The 24,001-nt window shown below is 44.7% G+C and overlaps 11 protein-coding genes across 11 annotated transcripts; 4 read left to right on the plus strand and 7 right to left on the minus strand.

The window, feature by feature from the left end:
• Positions 1–228: 228 nt before the first annotated feature.
• SERLADRAFT_388060 (uncharacterized protein) lies at positions 229–678 on the minus strand (the record flags this gene model as incomplete). The annotated part of the gene is made up of 2 exons (XM_007317754.1): positions 229–495; positions 572–678. A coding segment is annotated over one exon (185 nt), but the record flags the coding sequence as incomplete, so codon positions are not given.
• A 403-nt stretch (positions 679–1,081) lies between these two features.
• On the minus strand, positions 1,082–1,480 carry SERLADRAFT_437416 (uncharacterized protein; the record flags this gene model as incomplete). Its single annotated transcript, XM_007317755.1, has 1 exon — positions 1,082–1,480. One exon carries the CDS (start codon positions 1,478–1,480, stop codon positions 1,082–1,084), a length of 399 nt encoding a protein of 132 aa, XP_007317817.1.
• A 2,415-nt stretch (positions 1,481–3,895) lies between these two features.
• Positions 3,896–4,210, plus strand: SERLADRAFT_437417 (uncharacterized protein; the record flags this gene model as incomplete). The annotated part of the gene is made up of 1 exon (XM_007317756.1): positions 3,896–4,210. The coding sequence occupies one exon, from the start codon at positions 3,896–3,898 to the stop codon at positions 4,208–4,210; it is 315 nt and encodes a 104-aa protein (XP_007317818.1).
• Positions 4,211–6,966: 2,756 nt separating this feature from the next.
• SERLADRAFT_437419 (uncharacterized protein) lies at positions 6,967–7,226 on the minus strand (the record flags this gene model as incomplete). The annotated part of the gene is made up of 3 exons (XM_007317757.1): positions 6,967–7,051; positions 7,099–7,123; positions 7,178–7,226. The coding sequence occupies 3 exons, from the start codon at positions 7,224–7,226 to the stop codon at positions 6,967–6,969; spliced, it is 159 nt and encodes a 52-aa protein (XP_007317819.1).
• A 167-nt stretch (positions 7,227–7,393) lies between these two features.
• Positions 7,394–8,836, minus strand: SERLADRAFT_466237 (uncharacterized protein; the record flags this gene model as incomplete). The annotated part of the gene is made up of 7 exons (XM_007317758.1): positions 7,394–7,438; positions 7,492–7,770; positions 7,832–8,088; positions 8,155–8,220; positions 8,274–8,319; positions 8,366–8,501; positions 8,555–8,836. The coding sequence occupies 6 exons, from the start codon at positions 8,755–8,757 to the stop codon at positions 7,711–7,713; spliced, it is 768 nt and encodes a 255-aa protein (XP_007317820.1).
• Positions 8,837–9,472: 636 nt separating this feature from the next.
• SERLADRAFT_437421 (uncharacterized protein) lies at positions 9,473–10,855 on the plus strand (the record flags this gene model as incomplete). The annotated part of the gene is made up of 5 exons (XM_007317759.1): positions 9,473–9,748; positions 9,800–10,084; positions 10,137–10,174; positions 10,223–10,541; positions 10,601–10,855. 5 exons carry the CDS (start codon positions 9,473–9,475, stop codon positions 10,853–10,855), a joined length of 1,173 nt encoding a protein of 390 aa, XP_007317821.1.
• A 1,787-nt stretch (positions 10,856–12,642) lies between these two features.
• SERLADRAFT_388062 (uncharacterized protein) lies at positions 12,643–13,090 on the minus strand (the record flags this gene model as incomplete). The annotated part of the gene is made up of 2 exons (XM_007317760.1): positions 12,643–12,866; positions 12,918–13,090. Coding segments are annotated over 2 exons (152 nt in total), but the record flags the coding sequence as incomplete, so codon positions are not given.
• A 667-nt stretch (positions 13,091–13,757) lies between these two features.
• Positions 13,758–15,390, plus strand: SERLADRAFT_415172 (uncharacterized protein; the record flags this gene model as incomplete). The annotated part of the gene is made up of 6 exons (XM_007317761.1): positions 13,758–14,056; positions 14,114–14,398; positions 14,451–14,488; positions 14,537–14,855; positions 14,915–15,249; positions 15,277–15,390. The coding sequence occupies 5 exons, from the start codon at positions 13,781–13,783 to the stop codon at positions 15,167–15,169; spliced, it is 1,173 nt and encodes a 390-aa protein (XP_007317823.1).
• A 275-nt stretch (positions 15,391–15,665) lies between these two features.
• On the minus strand, positions 15,666–17,119 carry SERLADRAFT_437425 (uncharacterized protein; the record flags this gene model as incomplete). Its single annotated transcript, XM_007317762.1, has 15 exons — positions 15,666–15,747; positions 15,796–15,820; positions 15,875–15,932; positions 15,988–16,015; positions 16,076–16,135; positions 16,190–16,290; positions 16,349–16,404; positions 16,465–16,476; positions 16,533–16,557; positions 16,620–16,651; positions 16,705–16,730; positions 16,779–16,804; positions 16,859–16,876; positions 16,937–16,946; positions 17,001–17,119. 15 exons carry the CDS (start codon positions 17,117–17,119, stop codon positions 15,666–15,668), a joined length of 678 nt encoding a protein of 225 aa, XP_007317824.1.
• Positions 17,120–18,513: 1,394 nt separating this feature from the next.
• Positions 18,514–20,453, plus strand: cfs3 (putative cyclopropane fatty acid synthase; the record flags this gene model as incomplete). Its single annotated transcript, XM_007318117.1, has 11 exons — positions 18,514–18,616; positions 18,701–18,850; positions 18,899–18,957; positions 19,008–19,136; positions 19,189–19,224; positions 19,272–19,481; positions 19,541–19,726; positions 19,780–19,901; positions 19,958–20,088; positions 20,140–20,170; positions 20,228–20,453. The coding sequence occupies 11 exons, from the start codon at positions 18,514–18,516 to the stop codon at positions 20,451–20,453; spliced, it is 1,383 nt and encodes a 460-aa protein (XP_007318179.1).
• Positions 20,454–22,522: 2,069 nt separating this feature from the next.
• Positions 22,523–23,857, minus strand: SERLADRAFT_437427 (uncharacterized protein; the record flags this gene model as incomplete). The annotated part of the gene is made up of 1 exon (XM_007317763.1): positions 22,523–23,857. One exon carries the CDS (start codon positions 23,855–23,857, stop codon positions 22,523–22,525), a length of 1,335 nt encoding a protein of 444 aa, XP_007317825.1.
• Positions 23,858–24,001: the final 144 nt, after the last annotated feature.

Raw genomic sequence — 24,001 nt, forward strand, 5'->3', positions numbered from 1 at the left:
TGGATTCCAGTGTAAGCCCAGTGACCAGATCTCTCTGTATCAGTCTCTTGACATCAGCATGATGGTGGTGAGCCAATCTGCGATGCCAGAGCATCAAATCAAGTGGTATAGTCGCAGTAAAATGTCCCAATTCAACACAAGCAGCAGTAGATCCATCAAGGAATGCTGCATTGTTGTCATTGATAGTTGCAGTGAACAAGAGAGTGTTGTCACGCATAAAGGACATGGAATGAGACGAAATAGTGACATTGAAACCACTTTGACGAGTTAAATACAAGACTGAGAGGAGATTATTTCGAAGATCTGGTACATGGAGCACTCTAGAGAATTCCACAGCCCTAGCCACTTTGCCATTCATCACAGGATTAAACACCACAGTACCAACACCAGCTGAATAGACAACAGTGTGATCAGCCAGCTTGATTGGCACACGATATGGGGTATAGTGGTGCACCCAATGATGATGAGGTGTCATATGAGAAGTGGCGCCTGTGTCTGCATTCCAATCAATGTCAGCATCAAGTTGGAGAGGGCAATGAGGATCAGAGGGATGAATGGAACGAAGACTTGCATTTCCAGCTGATTCAGTGACCACAGTAGATGAATTGGCATTGTTGGGCGAAGATTTGGGCTGCTGAGAGGTATTCTGAGAGTTGCTGGAGCCTGCCTGAGCCTTATTGCCACGCTTGTAGCGATTCTTAGCACCCTCCACTGCCTGTTGGCGACTAGCAATGTATCTGTGGCATTTGTCTTGGGTATGACCAAGTAAACCACAGAAATCACACTGAACGCGAGTAGAGGTGGTGGATTGGTTGCAATGATGGCAGTTAGGATGGGTGCAGGTGCTATTGGCAGTGGTAGATGAAGAATGCAAGGCAGAATTGACTTCAGCACGATGACGGCGATTGACCTCTTCAGCAAGGAAAGCATCCCTGAGCTGGGTCTTGTCCAAGGTGCCCAGAAGTAGTAGAGATGAAGTGAAGTGGGCATATTGATCAGGAAGCGCCCTAATCATGGCCATGCATGTCAATTCATTGTCCAATTCAGACAATGAGAAGCCAGTAGGACAAAGATTTTGAATCTAATGCATGCCTTCGTCAATTCTGGTCATGAGAGACTGCAGGGACTCGTCCTCCTTCTTTCTGATAGAGAAGAAGTCGTCATAGACATTAAATCTTGTCCCAGGCTTCTTAGAGACGTGCACAATTGCTAGTTTCTCCCAGATCTTGACAGGATCATCAATGATGCCATCAAGATGAATGCGCTGCTCTTTGGTGATATTGAGGTATAATACACCAGCAGCCTTTTCAGCTCTCAACTCCCATTTCTCTATTGCTTCAGCGTCAGTCCCAGGACACTTTTCAGCGCCAGAGACGAGCCCCCACAGTCCCTTGGTCATCAACCAAGCTTGCATTTCACCACTCCACTGGGGGTAGTTAGTGCCAGACAAGGGATGGAACTTGGGATCAGAGTCAGACATGATGGGTGTTGTATAAAACAATAGAGCAATGATAAATGATGTAGGAGACGGCTATAGGCAATGGAATAGTGGCAAAGACAATGGGCAACAGTAGGAGGCGAGCAGATAAGATGGTGAGGCGGTAGAGAGAGGATATGGAGAGGGTCAGAAAGCGCAAGGATAGGTCCAAATAGGGTCCAAAAAGCGCCCAAAAGTGATCCAGGAGGGTGCTAAGGCTTCCTAGTGCTGCTACAGGGTTACGCCTGTGTTCCCCTTTCAATTCCACACTGATATTAACAGAGAAATCGCCTCGAGACAGTGTTGGTTAAAAGGGCTTGTATATGAGTCAACAAAGTGACTTAAGCTCCCCAAACACCGCAGACTGAGAGAGGCTCTAGGCAACAGCAAACTGAGGCAATGCAGGCGAGCTTCACAGTCTATAGGCTTGTTCTATCTGATAATGGACAGAGTAGAGAAGATTGGAGCTTTATGCACACACCAGATATGCCAAAAAGCGAAAAATAGGGCAAAAAGTCGAAATTGATGCAGAGACAGATAAGATGGATGGATTGCCACCAAATCAGAGGTATAGGGAACATTTTTATAGAGTAATAGATGGCCCAAATAGAAGTGAAGCACAGGATGTGGAGATATGCAATAGGGGTCCAATAGGGGTGAAAGTGCCAAGAATGCGAACTTCACAGAGGATGATGGAGTGGATGGATTGCCCCCAAATTGACGGTGTAAAGTGCAATAGTATAGGGTAGTAGATGGCTCAAATAGGGCCAAGATCCGAGCACAGGATGTGGAGATATGGAATAGGGGGCCAAAAGGTGATCAAATGATGATGAAGGCTCACAGAAAGATCCAGCTCAAATCCAACTGCTCTGACAGGTCTCCTAGGGTTATTTAGGCCGTAGAAGACGATGGTAGAAGTTACAGGACAATCAGATAAGGATTGGGCGAGATATGGTGCAGATAAGACCAAAAAAGCGTCTGAAATGGGGGTAACTTGCAACAAGGAGTTGTTGTTGGAGATCAAGATGAGATCAGAGTAATCTGAGGTGATGGATGAGATAATAAGAGTCCCAGAAGACGATGGTTACGATGGATAAGCAGTAGGACGCTTGGATGGTGAGATATGAGGTCAGGAAGATGGCTAGAGCACAGGGCTCATAACCTATTAAGAACAAAGCTTGAAGGAAGTGTCTAGCCACTTGCTGAGAGCAATCAGGGACTGGAACTAGAGTCCAATGTGAGTAACTAGAGAATAGGAAGCATTGGACTCTGCAGTACTGTCCGAAGTTTTGTAAACAAAGGTAAACAAAGCAGCCACAAAGGCAAAATAATAGAGAACACAATCAATAGTGAATGATAGAAGAATAGATAGAGAAAGGAATGAAAATATATAGGTAGCACAAAGGTGCAGAATCACCAAAACTAACACTTGGGTACACTTATCTTTCGTCCATCGTCTTCGCTACAGCTACAGCTACCACACACTGCCTGGGACTCACTTGTTCCAAATTGGAACTACTCCCCTCCCTCCCTCGCCCAACCAGGTGGTCCAGTACAACCAGTCCATTGGTAAAGCCATGGAACTGTCAGATTTGGACTAGGTGGTGGACCGGTGGCTCCAGTTTCTTTTTTTTCAGCAGAACATTCATTTACAGTGCAATTATTTTGATTTTTGAATCATTTTATGGACACATATTTTTACTATATAAACCCCTGTATTTACCTTGTAAAAAGAACAAGAACTCAATCCCAGACTTCTTCTCTAATTTCAAGTTCACTACTCTGCTGCTTGTGATCCAGTGTGGTCACAACACTTCCCACTGCTACTACTGTTAACTGCTGTCATCATTACTTCCCACTTTTGAAGTCATTGTCATCCCTTTCAATTAGAGTCCTTCTGAGCACTACAGTTTGTGCGTCAGAAGCCTGCTATCACTGGGAACCTTGTCATCTTGTCGTTCTCAAACCTACCTTGTGTTACGATTAGCAAGGTAGTGCTTGTCTATACTCGCCACAAAGCCCCTATCTTTCTATATTCCAACTACCCCTTCTCCTCAAAACCCACACCCATACATCTCTGGGTTTTACTTTAAAGGATCATTATACGTACCACCCCACAAACAACAAGACCACTCCACTGTTCTAGGAGGTAAAGCCCATAAACAAGTTCTGTGGAATCTGGGAGGATTGTGTGTTAGTTTGTTTTTGTGTGTGGTTTTCTAACAACAATTCTCATCATTGACAGCAGTATGGTTAAAAAATTGCACCTCTACAAAAGCATTAGCCAACATGATGCTGCATGAAGCAGCCCACAGTGCCAAACCCAATGTTTCCCTGCTGCATAAATGGGGCTGAAAAGTCCTAGTCCACGATCCCAGTGGATCCAAGCTAGAAAGCCGAGTGCAGGAAGGACACTGGATGGGTTTTGACTATGAAAGCAAAGGACATCACATCTACTGGCCAGAAAAGCGCTCAGTAACTGTTGAACGCATGGTACAATTTAACGTTAAAAACATACCTCTCAATGTAAATGATGGGACTCCCTTTGGGCTTGAGGGGGAAAATACTCTTGTAGAAGTCCAAGCACCTAAAGAGAGTCAAATCATTGAGATTTTTAACAATGAAGATGCATCGGATGAAGGCGGACCTCTTAATCCACCTGATCCCCAAGACAACCAACTACCCCCTCTTCAACAACCTCCAGCTCTTCCAGCTAAATATAAACAATGTTGAAGGAAGAGACAAAGAAGAACGAGATGATGAAGCCATGAGAGACTTAGCCCAAAATGTAGCTATGGTTGCATGCATGGCTTGTAAGGACCATTTTATTATTTTCTTATCTTCACTATGTCTTGGTTCTCGAACGCTTTTCCCATTACACCTTTGGCTCTAGGGCTAGAGGTATCATTTGCCGTTCTACTTCTCATAGCCCTCACAGGCTTTCTTAACCATCGCTACCATTTTATATCACAGATCAGAGACTGGGTATCGCTCCCAGCCAGCCAGCACACTGGGTAGGGACTGGTAGTAGGCATCTCGCCAACCAGCTTCAAGCCCCAGTAAAGCCTGGTAATACTAATAACGCCTTATTTAGGATTGTACCTCATCGTGAGGATACGGTTCCTGAACACGCGTGACAATCCTCTATTATTAGTACAAGTCTCTCACATGCTGATTAATCAAGTCAAAAGTTGTACGATAGTTACTCCCCCTTTTTCTTATTGGTTGATTAATTCCTCAGACCACTTTTCGTATATTCTCCTTTTGGTCTGAGGAACGGACAGTTCCCTATATAAAGCCTTACCTATTCATGTATGGCTCCTTAGTTTTCTATTACTGAATTTACCCGCTTTACTCCTCAACAAGAACCTTTGAAGCTTACCACTCAAAGTCCTCTACTCGCTATATTTGCTAGCGTCTGTCGACCTCAAGCTCATTGAACCCTTACTCCCTGCAAGTGCAGAAGGAGATAGGTTTAGTTTTTGTTATAGTTTATCGTTGCCTCACATGGCTGACCTTGACAGTGTGGAACCAAGAACCGTCGAGGAAGCAAAGAAACGCCCCGATTGGGACAAATGGAAAGATGCAATCAGCGAAGAGCTAGAGAGACTGGATACAGCCGGAACGTGGACTCACATTGAGAAACCAAAAGGAGCTAATGTCATTGGTAGCCGCTGGGTATTCAAAGTCAAGAAGACCGCATCTGGAGCTATTGACAAATATAAGGCAAGGTTAGTCGCACAAGGGTTCAGCCAAGTGGAAGGCATCAATTATTTTGATAATTTTGTACCTGTTGCAAAAATGGTTTCACTGCGAATCATCCTGGCCATGGCTGCATGTGAAAACTGGGAACTCCATCAAATGGACGTAAAGAGCACGTACCTGAATGGAGAACTTGATGACAATGAGGTCATATACATGCGTCAACCTCCTGGCTACATCACTCAGGGAAAAGTAAAACAAGTCCTACTCTTGAATAAAATTTTGTATCGCCTAAAACAAGCTGGCTGTCGCTGGTATCAGACTTTGTGCGAAAACCTAAAAATGATTGGACTGATACGCTGTGAATCAGACAACGCAGTTTTTCATAGATGAAAAGAAAATGAACTCATGATCTTAGCAGTGCATGTTGATGACATGACACTGGTGACACCCATATGACTGCCCTGAAAAACGAAGTATCAAAACTTTTCAAAGTCAGTGACCTTGGAGAATTGCATTGGATGTTGGGAAAGGAAATAAAAAGGGATCGACTCACCCGGACAATAAGCCTCTCCCAGCACTCGTATATTGATGCCATAGTCCAACATTTTGGCCTTGAGGATGCAAAGCCCCTGTCGATGCCAATGGTGGCGAACATGTATCTAACAAAAGACCAGTGCCCCAAGACGCCTGAGGACTTTGCAGATATGAGAGATGCACCTTATTGAGAGATCATAGGATCCCTCAAGTATGTGGTGATTGCCACTCGGCCAGATATTGCGCATGCTGTGGCCATACTATTGAGGTTCGTTGAGAATCCTGGGAGGGCGCATTTGGAGGCGGCGAAAGGGTGGTGAAGTATCTGAAAGGGACGCGTGAGCTTTGGCTATGCTATGGACCAGAAAAGAAGGAACTTACCGGTTATTGTGATGCTGATGGCAGCATGCATGAAAACCACCGCGCTATCTCAGGATATGCCATCATGTTCAATGGCGGAATGATCTCCTGGTTCTCAAAACAGCAAGAGTTGGTCGTGCTGTCAACGACGGAAGCAGAATACATGGCTGCAACCCACGCACAAAAGAACTCCTCTGGATTAGGATGTTCATGGAAGAGGTATGTGGGAATGACGCACCAATGCCGACTCTGTTCTGTGATAACCAATCGGCAATAGCCCTGGCGAAAGACAGTCAGTACCACGCCAGAACCAAACATATTGACATACAACTACATTTCATACGTCACGCAATTGAACAGGGCAAGATCAAAATGATCTACTGCCCAACCGAAGACATGATCGCCGATACGCTCACCAAGGCCCTGCCATCCGTTAAGGCAAAACATTTTGCTGCCGAGCTTGGGCTTCGTGTAGCTTGAGGGGAAGTGTTGGAACAACTATGTCGAGTCTTGAGACAAGCTGGTACAAAGCGCCTAGAAAGGAAGGCAAGTAAGTTAGGGTGGCCCGTGCACCACTATATACCATCAAATTTTTTGATCCCGTTATTTTACTTACCTATAAAGAGGGCTTGATTGCCACGTATCACCTCAGACTCTGTAACGAGATCTGAGGTGAGACCCTCTATGTTTTCTTCTCCTTCTTGAATAACTAGCTGATTATTAGTATAGCCTTCTGTCTTATCTATAGGTACTTATCTAAATGTATGCGAAGACTCTGTAACGAGATCTGAGCCTTCTGTCTTATCTATAGATCAATCCAAACGACTTGACCTTGGTGTGGAAGGTTCATCAGCCTCTGATTCGACACGAGAATGGGATCCCGGCATGGCTCAGAAATCCGACAAAGCAACACCCTGCGAAAGAATGTTAGTTGATGATGTCGGGACTTCTCTAAGCGATTCTCGCGCATTAAGACTGTAAATTGAGTTAGCTTAATACGGGGAGCAAGGCAAGGAACATACGTAGCTAATAAAGAGTTCGCATAAACTGGATCAACATCAGCATCTTTATCGCAGATTTTGGATAATGTAGAACACATACGGTTATTGATGAATTGGTACAGTGCAAGATATATTACGTTGTTAGGCATGGTGACAAACTGTTTTCAACTCTGGATTTCAGCATAATGAGGAATAACTTGGGAGTTGACGTACGCAAACTAAGATAGCAACATCCGTCACGCTGATTAACATTCGAGCAGTAAGTAGTAAGTCAATGCATTCACTAACGTACGTATGGCCAATCGGTGTGTTCTTTGTCTTACTGTTCCATCCTGGAATATATTTGGAATATATTTAGCGACTACGGAGATCAATTTCATGATGGACGCAACCGTTCTATTCATCAATGCTTACCATCCTCAATACATTAACAAGAAACGCGGTTTCAATGGCCGGGCTACACCAATCTATTAATCCTCCATCTCGCTGATACTACACTCGACTAGTAGGCCATTGGGCGTAGTCTGAACGTTTCGTATTTGACAGAATTATACCATGGCTGTGAAATCAATGTCTCACTGCGTGTCCATTCAGTCCACTGCTACAAGATGCCGTCTTTGGTCGTTAACGGTTTCAGGCTTTGATATACATTTTATGTAGATAGTTGGGAAGCGGTCGTCGTATGTCGACTGCCTGCATGAGGTACTGCTTGTAAGCTTTGCATTACGGGATTGAAAAGAATAAATTATTTAACCTCACCCCTAGTATTTGATCCACCCACATTGATCGTGGGATTCGTAGTGGTCCCGGAACCCCGATTTACAATGCTTTGGACAATGATAGTCTGGTTTACAGTGACGTCTGATGTTCCAAGTTGACGAATGGGTATCGACTGTAAGGCCTGAGCAAAATTTTGGACCTGTCCTAGGATTTGTTCATTGGTCTGATTTCCATCAGCTGGTCGTGATCCCATATCAGCTCCATCGCCATCATTCTCATCTAAATCTGCATCTGAACACAAACATATAGGATGGTTAAGTCCTTCTAAGGAAGATCCTGGGTAATCTGAAAACTCACCACCCTGAGTGACAATATCTATAGCAGTGAAGAAGCTCGTTGTTATACTGATCTGTGATTCACGATCTATGAAATTAAAGCTTTACACTGTCGACAGATATAGGAGGTATTTAACTAACCTTCACTGCTTTGCGCTCTCGTCCTCATAATCTCATCTGAAGTAATCTAGCTGACTATAAGCAGTGTGCTTACAATGTGCTCAGTCGCTTACTTTCGCAAAATTCAAGACAGCAAGACATTCTTCAGCAAAGCCACGATTTTGATAGTACATTTTTATTATCTTTCGGGGGTCCCACTTGCTCGATCTATTATTCTCTTGCATGAGTAGAAGAGCAACAGTGTTTAGTCTAAAAATGAGATATCGATTAAAATTTGGAATGGTAGTCGAAACATTGCTCACCTTGTGATACGAGATTGTATGTTACCAATTTTCCTCTTTATATCCGGTCTGGCCTCAGCAGAATATCTTTGGCATTGATAGAGCAATTTGACGGATAACTTGTTGTATAATCGACCTTTCTCTAGATTGGAGCACTTCTTAGCTGTTTCGGGCAGTGTAGCGAGGGCTGCTACGAGATCGAATTCGGGCTCGTTATTCTGCATGTGTTATGGGAGGAATGGGAAATACAGTATGTGGTGTAGCCCGTCGATAGAAAGTCGTTGGAATGTGAATAGACTTGTCACTGATATGATTGAAAGAGCCGGATGAGTGGACGCGGCGTAAATAAGCAGAAACAAACGCCAGCGGACTCTACAAGTCTCCATCGAATACATAAAAACAAGACATTCTCATGTAGCATCACGAGGCATAAACACGATGAGAAAAGCGATAGTCTGCATATAATTTTGATTGGCATGATGATCGTCTGTTGTTTACGGGTAGGGTAGAGTGACGTAGAAAAGGCAATGTTGCGCAATGCAGATGAGGTGCTGACTAGCGCCGACTTGTCGGACCTGTCTGTCTGAAAACTGGCTGCCAAGAGTCTACTGTAAAAGATTGCGAAGTCATTTGAGGCCTACTTACAGGATTCGGTGATAACGTCATAAAAATATGAGACAGCGCGTGTCGAAGAGAATACTCAAGGGGTTCCAAATACATGCCTTTATTCTTAAGCTCCATTTGAGCAAGTCAGCCTCAGGACGAATGGAAAATATGGTGGAACTGTGAAGTCGCACGTTTGCCTACAGTGAGCTCCGCAGTGTCGGGGGTTCAACTTGAGAATCCGCGAATTTCTATAGGTCCATATTTACGTGATTTTTGATTTTTAGACTACACCTGATGCTCTCAGATTGGAAACACTAGACTGTATGCTCTGCAATGCTTTCTCGTCGTCGCCAGCGTCAAGCTGAATGGGAAGAAAGAATAGCACGGGAACAAGCGGAGTTCCAGGAACTAGCCTGTCAAGTGTTTGGATCACCTCTGTCGACTATCCCTGGAGCCATTGGTAAAGTTGAAAGTTGGTGGTGCCAGCAATATCAATGGTTGAAGGAAACTGGATACTTGTTGCGCCCGCGATACGCGCCTGGCTGGGTTCCGTCATGGCAAGATACCAAGAAGCGGTGGGTAGAGTGCGAAGACAGTCAAGTGCCTGCTGTGCGTTATCTTGTCGATTGTAGTACTCACTAATAACTAGCTATTGTTTAGAGGGATCATGTGTTGGATGCGACTCGAATGGCCGATGGAGTCTTTGTGACTTTGAAGTTAATCACAAAGTCTCGACATCCATACGAGATTGAGATTGGTCGCCTATTTTCGACCGAACCACTTGTCTCTGACCTTTATAACTACTCTGTACCACTCTATGATGTGCTTGATGTGCCGGATGACGAGGATCAGGCTCTCTTGGTCATGCCATTATTGCGGCCATTCCATCGCCCTCGCTTTGATACGTGCGGTGAAGTAGTAGATTTTTTTCGTCAGCTCTTTTTGGTAAGTTAACCTTGGAGCTCATACTGAAGCTTTGACGATCTTTACTCCAAAGGGGTTGCGATTTATCCACCAACAACATGTTGCTCATCGGTATACTTTATTTAAATATTTGTTTTATCGTCTCTCACACACTGCCAGTGACTGTATGGGCCCCAATATTATGATGGATGCGAACCCTCTGTACATCGATCCTTACCATCCTCAAGATTTGGACATGAAACGTGACTTCAGTGGCAAGGCTAGATACTTCACTCGTACTCGACGCCCACCAAAGTACTTTTTCATCGACTTTGGTATATCCCGCCGTTATGCCGCTGACCACAACGCTCCCCTGGAATACCCCATATGGGGAGGTGACAAGACTGTTCCCGAGTTTCAAAAATCGGACGATGCTTGTAATCCGTTCCCCACAGATATCTATTATCTAGGAAATATGATTAGGGAAAACTTTCTTCTGGTGAGTTCCTTGTCTGTTAACAAAAGGGACTGATTAAGCATGCTCTCTTCGTCGTTCAGACAAAACGCGGACTAGAGTTTATGTTACCTCTTGTGAAAGACATGGTACAAGATGACCCAGTAAAGCGGCCTACTATGGATGAAGTCGTTGCGCGCTTTAACGAGATCCTCAAGGAACTCAGCAGTTGGAAACTGCGATCACGCGTCATCTACAAGGAGGATAGTAACATCGAAAGCCTTTATTATGGTGTTGTTCATTGGACGCGTCGCATCAGCTATATAGTTAGGAGGGTATCAGCGATACCTGGATCCTGAAACCCTTATACTGTATCGTTATACTTGTTTACATCTACTTGTGAATCTATTCGAGGAACTGGATCATTGGCCTCTGTGCAGTGTCCTTCAAATCACCTTACGTGGCAAAGAGTCGCATTGGCATGCAGTGAACGTGTTGTTCATTCGCTTCAAAATCTCTCTTCGATCACTTAGGACGAGGGACATCGGACAAAACTGATCAGAGTCAGTTTCTATTTAGTGGCTTTAATGGGTGAATACACATACACTTGTAAGCTGACATTTCCGCCTTCCTGTTTATCCCTCTGGATTGGATCATTTCGTGTGTCGTATCAAGAGAATTTGTTGTGTACAGTCTGGGATGCTGAACTCCCGAGTGAGAGCTTTGTCAAGGTTGGCCTCTACGAAGTTTAGAAATATATCATGAAGTTTAGAGGATCAGTGCTTTCAAAAGACTGTACCTTGGTGGAAGGTTCATCAGCCTCCGATTCGACACGAGAATGGGATCCCGGCATGGCTCGGAAATCCGACAAAGCAACACCTTGCGAAATAATGTTAGTTGATGATGTCGGGACTTCTCTAAGCAATTCTCGCGCATTAAGACTGTAAATTGAGTTAGCTTAATACGGGGAGCAAGACAAGGAACATACGTAGCTAATAAAGAGTTCGCATAAACTGGATCAACATCAGTATCTTTATCGCAGATTTTAGATATTGTAGAACACATACGGTTATTGATGAATTGGTACAGTGCAAGATATACTAGATTGTTAGGCATGGCGACAAACTGTTTTCAATTCTGGATTTCAGCATAATGAGGAATACCTTGGGAGTTGACGTACGCAAACTAAGATAGCAACATCCGTCACGCTGATTAACATTCGAGCAGTAAGTAGTAAGTCAATGCATTCAGTAACGTACGTATGGCCGATCGGTGTTATTTGTCTTTACTATTCCATCCTGAAATATATTCAACGACTACGGAGATCAAATTCATGATGGACGCAACCGTTCTATTCATCGATGCTTACCATCCTCAATACATTAACAAGAAACGCGGTTTCAATGGCCGGGCTATGCCAATCTGTTAATCTTCCATCTCGTTGATACCACAGTGGGCCATCGGGCGTAGTCTGAGTGTTTTGTATTTGACAGAATTATACCGTGGCGGTGAATTTGATGCCGCACTCCGTATCCATTCAGTCCACTGCTACAAGATGCCGTCTTTGGTCGTTAACGGTTTCAGGCTTTGATATACATTTTATGTAGATAGTTGGGAAGCGGTCGTCGTATGTCGACTGCCTGCATGAGGTACTGCTTGTAAGCTTTGCATTACGGGATTGAAAAGAATAAATTATTTAACCTCACCCCTAGTATTTGATCCACCCACATTGATCGTGGGATTCGTAGTGGTCCCGGAACCCCGATTTACAATGCTTTGGACAATGATAGTCTGGTTTACAGTGACGTCTGATGTTCCAAGTTGACGAATGGGTATCGACTGTAAGGCCTGAGCAAAATTTTGGACCTGTCCTAGGATTTGTTCATTGGTCTGATTTCCATCAGCTGGTCGTGATCCCATATCAGCTCCATCGCCATCATTCTCATCTAAATCTGCATCTGAACACAAACATATAGGATGGTTAAGTCCTTCTAAGGAAGATCCTGGGTAATCTGAAAACTCACCACCCTGAGTGACAATATCTATAGCAGTGAAGAAGCTCGTTGTTATACTGATCTGTGATTCACGATCTATGAAATTAAAGCTTTACACTGTCGACAGATATAGGAGGTATTTAACTAACCTTCACTGCTTTGCGCTCTCGTCCTCATAATCTCATCTGATGTGGCCTAGTTGACTATAAACGATGTGCTCACAAGGCTTCAATCACTTACCTTCGCCAAATTCAAAACTTCAAGACTTTCTTTGGCAAATTTACAATTTTCATAGTAAATATTCATTATCTTGCGGGGGTCCCACTTGCTTGATTTCTTATTCTTTTGCTCGAGATCAAACGCAATGATGTTTAGTCTAAAGATGAGATTGATTAAAGCTGGAAATGGTAATCAAAACAGGGTTCACCTTTCCATACGATCTTCTATATTGTCAATATCCTTCCTTGTTTCCGGTCGGGCCTCAGCGGAATATCTTTGGCATTGGAGGAGCAATTCAACAGATATCTGGTGGTACAATCGACCTCTCTCTAACTTAGAGCACCTTTGAGATGTTTCTGGTAGTGTAGCAAGGGCTGCTACGAGATCAAATTCAGGCTCGTCGTTGTGCATGTGTTGCAGGAGGAATGAAAGATACAGCCCGATAGAAAGTCGCCAGTGTAATATATTTGTCGCTGATATGATAGAAAGATCCAGATGAGTAGGCCTAACGTAAACAAGCAGAAACAGACTAGCAGATCTGGCTGAATGCCAGAAAACAGGACATTCTCATACAACTTGACAAGGCATAAACGCAATGAGGAAAACAACATTCTGCTTACAATTTAGTTGGAATAGTAGGTATGTCGGTTGCAAGTCGGGTAGGGAAGTGTGAAAATAAGCCATGTTTCGCAGTACAGATGAATCCTGTCTGAAACTTGAAGCCGTTCGACTGGCTCAGAGCCTACTAGAAAGGGATGCAAAATCACTTGAGGCCTACTATATAATTGAGCGAGAATATTGTCAGAAAGTACTGATAACGCCAGGTATTTCAGAGTTTCATTCGAGCAAGAGAGCCCCAGGACGTATAGAACTGCAACACTGCACTCTTGAACGTTTTGAACTGTATTTGCTCGCCACAGTGAGCCTCGCATTGGCGGAGGTTAATATTTTAACTTCAGAATCCGCGGCCCTCTGTGGGTCCAGATTTACACGAATTTGTTCAATTTTCTGGAACCAGACTGCTACTCTCAGACTGGGGGTACTACACGTTGCAAAACTCTATGCTCCACAATGTTTCCTCATCGTCGTCAGCGTAAAGCTGAACGAGAAGAAAGGCGAGCACGGGCGCAAGCGAAGTTCCAGGAACGAGCCTGTCAAGCATTTGGATCGCCTCTGTCGACTATCCCTGGAGCCATAGGTAAATCTGAACGTTGGTGGTGTCAGCAATATCAATGGTTGAAGGAAACTGGATATTTGTTACGCCCGCGATACGCGCCTGGCTGGGTCCCTTCATGGAAAGGTACCAAGAAGTGGTGGGCACAGTGCGAAGACAGTCAAGTGCCTGCTGTGCGTTATACTATCTTTGGTGTTTGTAGTGTTCACCGATAACTAGCTATCTCTTAGATGGGTCATGTGCTGGATGCGACTCGGATGAGCGATGGAGTCTTTGTGACTTTGAAGTTAATCACCAAGTCTCGGCATCCCTACGAAATTGAAATTGGTCGCTTATTTTCGACCGAACCACTTGCCTCTGACCCTTCCAATTACTCTGTACCGATTTACGATGTGCTTGATGTGCCAGATGACCATGATCAGTCTATTTTGGTCATGCCATTATTGCGGCCATTCCATCGCCCTCGCTTTGATACTTGCGGTGAAGTAATAGATTTTTTTAGTCAGTTGTTTTTTGTAAGTTCACTCTAATACTCATAATAAAGCTTTGATGATCGTTCCCCTTCAGGGCTTACGATTTATTCATCAACAACATGTTGCTCATCGGTATATTTTATTCAAATATTTGTTTTATCCTCTCTCACCGACTGCCAGTGACTGTATGGGTCTCAATATTATGATGGATGCGACCCCTCTATACATTGATCCTTATCATCCTCAAGACTTGGACATGAGACGTGACTTCAATGGCACAGCCAGATACTTCACTCGTACTCGACGCCCACTCAAGTACTTTTTTATCGACTTTGGTATATCCCGCCGTTATGCCGCTGACAACAGCGCTCCCCTGGAATACCCCATATGGGGAGGTGACAAGACTGTTCCCGAGTTTCAAAAGTCGGACGATGCTTGTAATCCGTTCCCCACAGACATCTATTATCTAGGAAATATGATTAGGGAAAACTTTCTTCTGGTGAGTTCCTTGTCTGTTAACAAAAGGGACTGATTAAGAATGCTCTCTTTGTCGTTCAGACAAAACGCGGACTCGAGTTTATGTTACCTCTTGTGAAAGACATGGTACAAGATGACCCAGTAAAGCGGCCTACTATGGATGAAGTCGTTGCGCGCTTTGACGAGATCCTCAAGGAACTCAGCAGTTGGAAACTGCGATCACGCGTCATCTACAAGGAGGATAGTAACATCGAAAGCCTTTATCATGGTGTTGTTCATTGGACGCGTCGCATCAGCTATATAGTTAGGAGGGTATCAGCGATACCTGGATCCTGAAACCCTTATACTGTATCGTTATACTTGTTTACATCTACTTGTGAATCTATTCGAGAAACTGGATCATTGGCCTCTGTGCAGTGTCCTTCAAATCACCTTACGTGGCAAAGAGTCGCATCGGCATGAAGTGAACGTGTTGTTCATTCGCTTCCGAATCTCTCTTCGATCACTTAGGACGAGGGACATCGGTTAAAACCGATCAGAGTCAGTTTCTATTTAGTGGTTTTAATGGGTAAATACACTTGTAAGCTGGCATTTCCGCCTTCCTGTTTATCCCTCTGGATTCAATCATTTCGTGTGTCGTATCAAGAGAATTTGTTGTATACAGTCTGAGATGCTGAACTCCCGAGTGAGAGCTTTGTCAAGGTTGGCCGCTACGAAGTTTAGAAACATATTATAAATTTTTGGAGGATCACGTAGTGCTTATAAAAGACTGTACCTTGGTGGAAGGTTCATCAGCCTCCGATTCGACACGAGAATGGGATCCCGGCATGGCTCAGAAATCCGACAAAGCAACACCTTGCGAAAGAATGTTAGTTGATGTCGTGACTTCTCTCAGCGATTCTCGCGCATTAAGGCTGTAAAATTGGGTTAGGTTAACACGGGAAGCAAGACAAGGAACATACGTAGCTAATAAAGAGTTCGCATAAACTGGATCAACATCAGTATCTTTATCGCAGATTTTAGATATTGTAGAACACATACGGTTATTGATGAATTGGTACAGTGCAAGATATACTAGATTGTTAGGCATGGCGACAAACTGTTTTCAATTCTGGATTTCAGCATAATGAGGCATACCTTGGGAGTTGACGTACGCAAACTAAGATAGCAACATCTGTCACGCTGATTAACATTCGAGCAGTAAGTAGTCAGTCATATACATATCCTCGAAAATAGACACACCTTGTTAAAACTCCAGAACTAATGATATATGATATAATTCTGGAGACAATTGTGTTTGTGCTTGCAAATCGAGTTAGCTAACATATTGAAAATGACATATGTAAAGTCCCACACCTCTTTATCCCGTTACGACTGCTGGCCAAGAGGTAAACTATTGATACAGTGATAATTATATCATTTGCTGCAGCAACAGCGAGAGAAGCTGTATAATACGGCTATTTTCCAGAGTATAGAAGTTAGCCTGTTCAACTGAGTTTGGAAGCTTAAGCTTACTTCAATCCTGTGGAATTCAGAGAATTCGGGCCATTTGAACGTCAAAGCCATCACCCCTGCGTGAAGATTCCATAAGCAATTTCACACTCACACAGGCGTTGGCTCGTGTTACTTACCGATTTCAAGTACTTAAGGGCCTCAAATCAAATCAAATCCTAGCACGTAAGCAAATATATCCGCTCACCAAAGTGACAGACAGCCAGGATCAACTAGAGATGGTTTGTTTTTCATTTTGAGGAACAAGAAAGCTTGATTGACACTGGCTTGCCACGACGCCAATCAATAGTTTATTGCGCAGACTCACTAAGATGACGTCAGTCTCATTGTTCATATGATACTGATTAAAATGTGCTCACATATCCATATCCGACGTGCATAGAAACTAACATAAAATCAGCGTGGTGATATGCAAAGAGAGGTCAGCATGTACCAATGGACCAAGAAAATGATTGAACCCTAAGATATAAGGATGAGCAAAATCAGATTAGGCTCTGTACAGAGAAAACCTACCGTGATGCCTGTTGTTACCTATACAAAAACCACCACGCTCGATAAATCATATTGACAATCATATAAACATGAACTCACGTCGTCAGACCTATGGAAGGATATTGAGCAGGATCCTGGTGGTTATTAGACGGAGAAAACTCACACTTGCGTCCTTGCGCGAGCGGCAGGATCATTGAATTCTAGTACTAAAGAACGCCATGTGAAGGAACATATGAGAAGCGTGTGGACTGACTCAAGAAGCCTGAAAGTGAATGCATCCATGTTCAATTTTCCGCAAGTAGGGCTCTATCTCAAGGATCGTACCAGAGGAGTAAGACCTGAGTATCAAGTTAGTATCAGCACATTCAAAAAATCTGATGAAATATCGTACAACAGATTTGATATTGCTAGCATCTCTGTTCCAAAATTTTGAATAGTAATAATATACCTGCATAGACGTCACGCCATACAACCTGGGGGAGCGTGTTAATCATGCCACATTGTAACAGCCGCGCAAAGAAATGGACTTGCGTAGTCGAGATAAAATTTCCAACTAAGACAACTCCTAAGGTTGGTACAAGGACTCTGCTAGTCATATTCAACGATTTGGAAGAGATTTGGATGTTCAAGTTGGTTAGTGTTGGCTATTATATACTGTCATACATTATTACCAAAAGTGATTGCTCTATCTATGAGTACGATGAGGGTCGTGAATTGAATGTAATTGGCAATAGTACCACTGCCATGAAGATGGCTTGATATCGTGGTCGAAAGAACAGTCTTATGGCAGCCTGTCAGTGCTTTAGAGTGGTGTTCGCCGCAACTAACGAGTTAGGCCTATAATCAACCCGGCGTTTTGACACAATCAGAACCAGCACGAGGCCTTACTAGTCTCGAACCCAGCTTCGGACGTTTTGGGAATGTGCGGAAGAAGCCGCTGCTGGAGAAATTTGTATATCATCATCGTGCGGGCATCATAGTGGCCACTACTTTTGAACAACTGAAATACCAGCTTGAGGTTTGGCCCAAATCCTTAGCGAACGTTGAACGTTGAACCAACGAACCAGGTTGGCTTGGCCTTGAGCCGCCGGCGCCATGGTGCCTGGTCAAACATCCAAGGCTTTCCATCCATCAGAAATATAATCGTGTTAACGTTAAGGCGAAGGTTCAGTATCGCACTCATCTCACAGTCTCTTACAGAATGTGAGATTCACGCCCATAGTTGTCATTCACCATCATGATGAAGTTGTTATAGTGTGGGTGCACACCAGTAATTCTTGGCACCTCCGGTTCTACCTATCCCTCTGGCCGCTCTGAACCCCCCAAGATAACCCTCAAACGATCAAAACAAGCATATTCCCGATACACAATAAGAGGAACCAGAGCCAGCGGCGGTCAAGCAGATCGATCATCAGCATTCCATCATACGCTTTTGCGCTCAAAACTTTTTTATTACATAATCATTTGTAAGTATGTCTACTAACTCCGCGGCTACAATGCTATTCTAATGCAGCATCGTTGTCTTCATACTCCTTTGGCGATTCTCAGGCAATAGTGCTGAGATAATGATTCAAGATGATGATGAAAATAACTTTCTGGCTATCCAGGCGGAAATAAGATATCTCTGGCGTATATAAAATATAGGGTAAAGCTGCTTTCCTTTTGAAAGTATTACAATGAGTGTCACTTCGTCCATACTGCATCCTCCAACTTTTCGCTTTAGCCTTGTTTCTAGCACGCCTTCACGAAGTCGAATTTTGGAATTTTTGACTGCCCATGGTATGATTCCACCCTTTTCTAGCCACGTACACCAAACGAACATTTTTTTAGCACGTTCTCGAGTGCTATCAACTTTGGCCCAAGGTGTTATAAAGGGCCAGCTCATCATCGAGGACATCAGTAGCGCAGAGTCGCATCAGTTTGGGACATGCGTAGAAGGCCGCCCTCCTGTCGTTCTCAAAGTCGTTAGCCAGGACATGTGGGCCCGAATCCTTTTGTCAAACGATTTGGGCGGTGAGTCCCCTACAATCTCGAGTGGCTGGTCTACTCACCTACGATTAGTCTCCGAGGCTTATATGCAAGGCGACTTTGATGTGTCTAGTCTGAAAGCTATGTTTGATGTAAGTGTGCTACCCTCCGAACTAATATCTGATCTGACCCATTCGAACAGCTTTGGCTCGACAATCGCCATGCGCTGTCGAATTTATCAAGTACATTTAGCTTCATTTTTGCACTATTTTCCGCAGTAGCTATAAAGGCCCTCGGCCGACAGAACTTAACGATGGCACGGTGGAATGCAGTGAGTCGTCCGTATCTCACTCACCAACCTTTCATTTCATAAAAAAAATCAGGAGGTTGCATACGACACTTCAAACGATTTCTTCAAGGTATTTCCTTACTTACACAGCTAGAATATCTCTGATAATCTCGCTAGTGTTTCCTTAGCAAGGAAATGATGTATTCGTGTGCTATATGGGGTGAAGAAGAAAATGGTGTACGCGGAGATCTGACCATTGGACCTACTCCTGGAGACCTTGAATCAGCCCAGCACCGCAAAATTCACCATTTATTGAAAAAAGCTCGTGCTCGCGCTGGAGACCGACTTTTGGAGATCGGTTCGGGGTGGGGTGCCCTGGCTATTGAGGTATGATATCCGTTTGCAGGCCAAAAAATTATCGAAAGTTGTCGGCTTATATATTTTAGGCTGCTCGACTGGGCTGTACAGTTGATACTGTGACCCTTTCCGTAGAGCAGAAGGCAATGACTGAAGAGAGGGCTGCAGCTGCCGGATTCTCCGACTGCATCCGTGTTCATCTGTGCGACTATCGCAAGCTTCCAGAATCCTTCAAGGGCCAATTCGACGCCTTCGTTAGTTCTGAGATGTTTGAGGTAAATATCTTTGTATGCCAAGAATTATCGGAAGATTTCCTCAATCTCAACAGGCTGTTGGACCAAAGCACCATGGCGAATATTTCAGCATGATGGACTGGGCTTTGAAGGAGGATAGAGCAGCAGCTGTCATCACTGCGACAACGCAAGCCGAGTCTCGCTATACTGATTATCAGTATGAACATTCGTTACATTGCGGAGATACTCTCGTTGACGACGATCTCCCCCCAGGCCAGATGATTTTGCTCGTCATTACCACTGGCCGAATTGCCATCTCCCTAGCGCAACGAGCTTTGCTGTTGCAGTCCAAGCTGCTGTACCTGGTCGGTTCGTCCTGGAAAGCATCGAAGATCATGGAATACGTACGTTTGTTGGAGCATAGTTATGAACAGACTAATGAGACACTCTCAAAGACTATCCGCGCACCCTCCGCGAATGGGGCAGGTATGTTATGGTTGCTGTGCATGTCGTGTTAAAGTGTCACCTAACATTCTTCGGCAGGCGTCTCGAGAAGAACTTTAACAGCAAAGTCGTCGAGCACATGAAAGAAAGGTTTCCGCAGCTTTGCGATGAAAAGAACCTGGAAGCGTTCAGACGGAAGTGGATGTATATGTTTACATATGCAGAAGCTGGTTACGCTAAAGCTTACACCTCTTTGAATTGCTGGACGCTGGCTAGGCCGGTGAGTTATAGATCTCACCACTGGAGGTCCTGTAGCATGTGCTAATCCCAAAGCGGGCAGGAAAATGTGTCAACAATTTGTGATTAAATGATGGAGTTAAGTCGTAAACGGACATTGCTGTCGTAGACCGGATCTTGTATGTACATTAGCGTCGTTCGAAGTAAACGCTGAAATATTTTCAGGAGCCTGAAAAAAAGAAAAGTGGATATTTGTAAGCGTCTGAAGCTGAAATAATTACCAGAAAGGGTCGGGTATAGATGAATTCTCGATCAGATATACAAAGTCAGACTACAAAGGTTGTATATATAAAAAATCAGATCAGATTGAGCCTCCCCCCCACAAATCCATCGTAACTATGAGTCGACACCGTCCTACAATCCGCGATCAGCATCTCAATGCTCTCGACAGTTTATTCATCAACTCACAAACAACGCTACTTAACAACTTGCTAGCCTCCCTGAAACAACCGGCCCAGTTGTCTATCGGCCTTTCAATGTCATCATCAAGTGATTCCGACTCCAGCGACTCGGTTAGCTCCAATGTGGGATCAGAGTTGGGGTTGGGGCTCGATTTGGATAGCTTATCGCTTAGCGGCAGGTCTGACGGCATAGGCGAGTCGGATCGAGAATCTGATCGAGAGTCAGAGGGTGGTGAGGACAACGATGCCGAGGATATGGGGTATCAATCACATCCAATCACTCAGCTCACACTTATGCAGGTCACATCCGTAGTATACATGATGCTACACAAAACGGTGGAAGAGACCAGGGTTTTTTTTCCCAAAGCACCTGCATTTCGGCAGCCCCAACTTGGCTCGCTTGAGTGGGCTCGCCATAACGACACCCGCCATTTCTCGCGTAAGCTCCGCGTGCTTCCGGCAACTTTTGATGCAATCGTGACCCTGATCGAGAACCACCCAATATTTCATAACGAGTCCAACAACCCCCAGTATGCTGTTTCCCTCCAGCTCGCCATCTTTCTTGTTCGGGCCAGACATTACGGGAATGCTGTGTCATGCGATGATGTAGCCGAATGGGCTGGAGTATCAGCCGGCACAGTAGTGCTATCGACTAAGCGGGTGGTTGTCGCGCTCATTTCCCTGCATGACATGGTTATGTGCAAACCAACAAATGAGGAAAAAATAAAAGCTAAAGCTTATGCAGGGTCAAAGGTCTGCCCATCATGGCAAAACGGCTGGCTTTCAGTAGATGGGACAACATTCCCACTGTTCCAAAAGCCAAGCCATTTTGGCGAGGCCTGGTACGATCATTCATCAAATTACTCATTAAACGCTCAGGTGCGTTGTCCCGATCACAAATATTACATACAGATATTGACTAATTAATCCCAGATCGTTATCTTGCCGCACAATCTACGGATAGTTGACTACGGTCTGGGCCATACGGGCAGCGTCCACGACTCCTATGCATTTGAAAGCACTCAGATCTTTCGCGATCACACAGCATTTCTAGACGAAGGCGAGTGGCTGTGGGCAGACTCGGCATACCCCCTCCAAAAATGGTGTGTGGCGCCGTTTAAGCGTCCCACAAATGGTAACCTTACGCAAAGTGAGCGCCACTATAACTACTACCTCTCGCGTATTCGGATCCGATCGGAGCATGCAATCGGCTTACTCAAGGGCCGATTTCAATCTCTGCGAGAACTCAGGATACAAATCAGTTCACACCAGAGGCATCAGTGGGCTGTTATGTGGCTACGTTCATGTTTTATTTTGCACAACTTGGTGATTCTTATAGAAGGCGACAACAGTGCTGAAAGGTGGAATGATGATGGCGGGTTTGACAACCATGATGGGCGAGATGACAATCAGAAGCGAAGCTTCCGAGGATGTACCTGATGATATATCCATTGCCTGTGAGTTGCCAGAAGCACCTCGTGTCGTTGATGGGGTGAATATACCCGAGGGTCAGTTACTTCGTCATCGTTTAATGCTGGGACTTTTTTCTAGTCATCTTTATGTAGACTGAACCTGTAAACATTGAATGTAATACTTTGTTCACAAATACCACAACACTATGATTGCTCAACAAACATACAAAAAATAAGATAGTACAGAGATAGCGATGATTCAGAACAAGCATGATAGTATGAATTCACTCGTACAACCCCCCATCAACTGCCATTGAGTCTTCATTGTCATCAGCGTCATCATCAGCGTCATCATCACCGCTGTAATCTTTATAATTGTCCAATGCACGAGAATTGAAAGCAGAGGTGGATACGGAAGTGGAAGAGGAAGCAACAGGGCCAGAAATCGACTGCTCAAAGAAATTGGACACCAGTGAAGAGGGAGCAGGCAAGGTAGAGTTGTTGGCAAGAAGGGAAGAGATGATGCTACTATCCACACCAGGGATATCCTTGACGGCTTGGATGAGTTTGAATTTCATTTCAAACATGTCCTTCTTGTGTTGTCGCTGTTCTCGTTCCCTTTGTACCTGACTTCTGTTAACTAACTGCAGCTTCTCCTTGAACTGTTCGTGTTCCAACACAGTGGCTTCCTTATCTTTCGACCGCCTGTCGCTGCGTGCACGTTCTGCTATGGCCGTGTACTTCGCATGCCTCGCAGCTACCTTACCTCCCTTAACTTGGAGTGCCTCCTGTGCAAGGCTTTGCTGTCCTTGCATAGCCTGTGCAACAGGCTCCATCACCTTCTGCATCAAGGACACATTGTCCTCAATATGAGATCGTGGCTGCTTACGTGGCCTGTCGTCCACCTTTGCAGACTGTGGGGTCCCAGCGTCCTTTGTACTGACCCTTCTGTCTGTGGTGATAAGATGCTCTGTGCTCACTTCGTTGCCTGACGATGTTGCTAACTGGGCTCGGAGTGTCTCTCTGACGGTCACAGCAGATGGCCGTTTTCCCGATTTGACAATCTTTGCGGGCGCAGTTGCAGTAAGCTTAGATGGGACAGGGGGAGGAGGTGAGGCCAAGCGAGAAATGGGAGAAGACGGGGGAAGGTTCGCAAAGAAGCCAGGGTTAGGTGAGAGAGGAACGAGGTTCGCGCTGGGACTTGCACTGAAGCCAGACTGGCCAGAGGACGGAGAGCCTGGAGGTACGCTTGCGTAGAAGCTGGAGTGGCCCGAGGCGGGAGAAGCGGGAGCCTGGTTCATAAAGAAACCAGAGTGTCCAGACACGGATCCAGAGACAGGAGAACTTGGAAGCTGGAAGGGTATATCTTGAAATGGTACATCACGCACTTGTAGATGTCCGACTTCTAAACCTTGGAGACCTCGAGGCTGCATATCGTCAAATGAAGAACCAAAAGAGTGGGAGGAATGGTTCGTCTGGAAAAGTGAAGAAAGGGATTGATGGTATGCTCCTGGAAAAAGGCTGGCGGCGTTTGGGTCAAAAAAACTAGGATCAGTTGCAATAGACGGTAATGAAGGTAGTGATGAATTGTTTGGCAAGGAAGAAGCTGAAGATACCATGCCAGAATTGGCAAGAGAACTACTGTGATGGTTGATATGCGGAGGGATTTGACTGAACTGAGCGAATTGATTGAACGGTTGGTGGACAAAGTTGTCATTCTGGAAATGCTGATAATCCTCATACCCATGGCTCTGGGGGAGAGG

This window comes from Serpula lacrymans (genome assembly GCF_000218685.1).
Source record: "Serpula lacrymans var. lacrymans S7.9 unplaced genomic scaffold SERLAscaffold_6, whole genome shotgun sequence".
Taxonomy (NCBI): Eukaryota; Fungi; Basidiomycota; class Agaricomycetes; order Boletales; family Serpulaceae; genus Serpula; species Serpula lacrymans.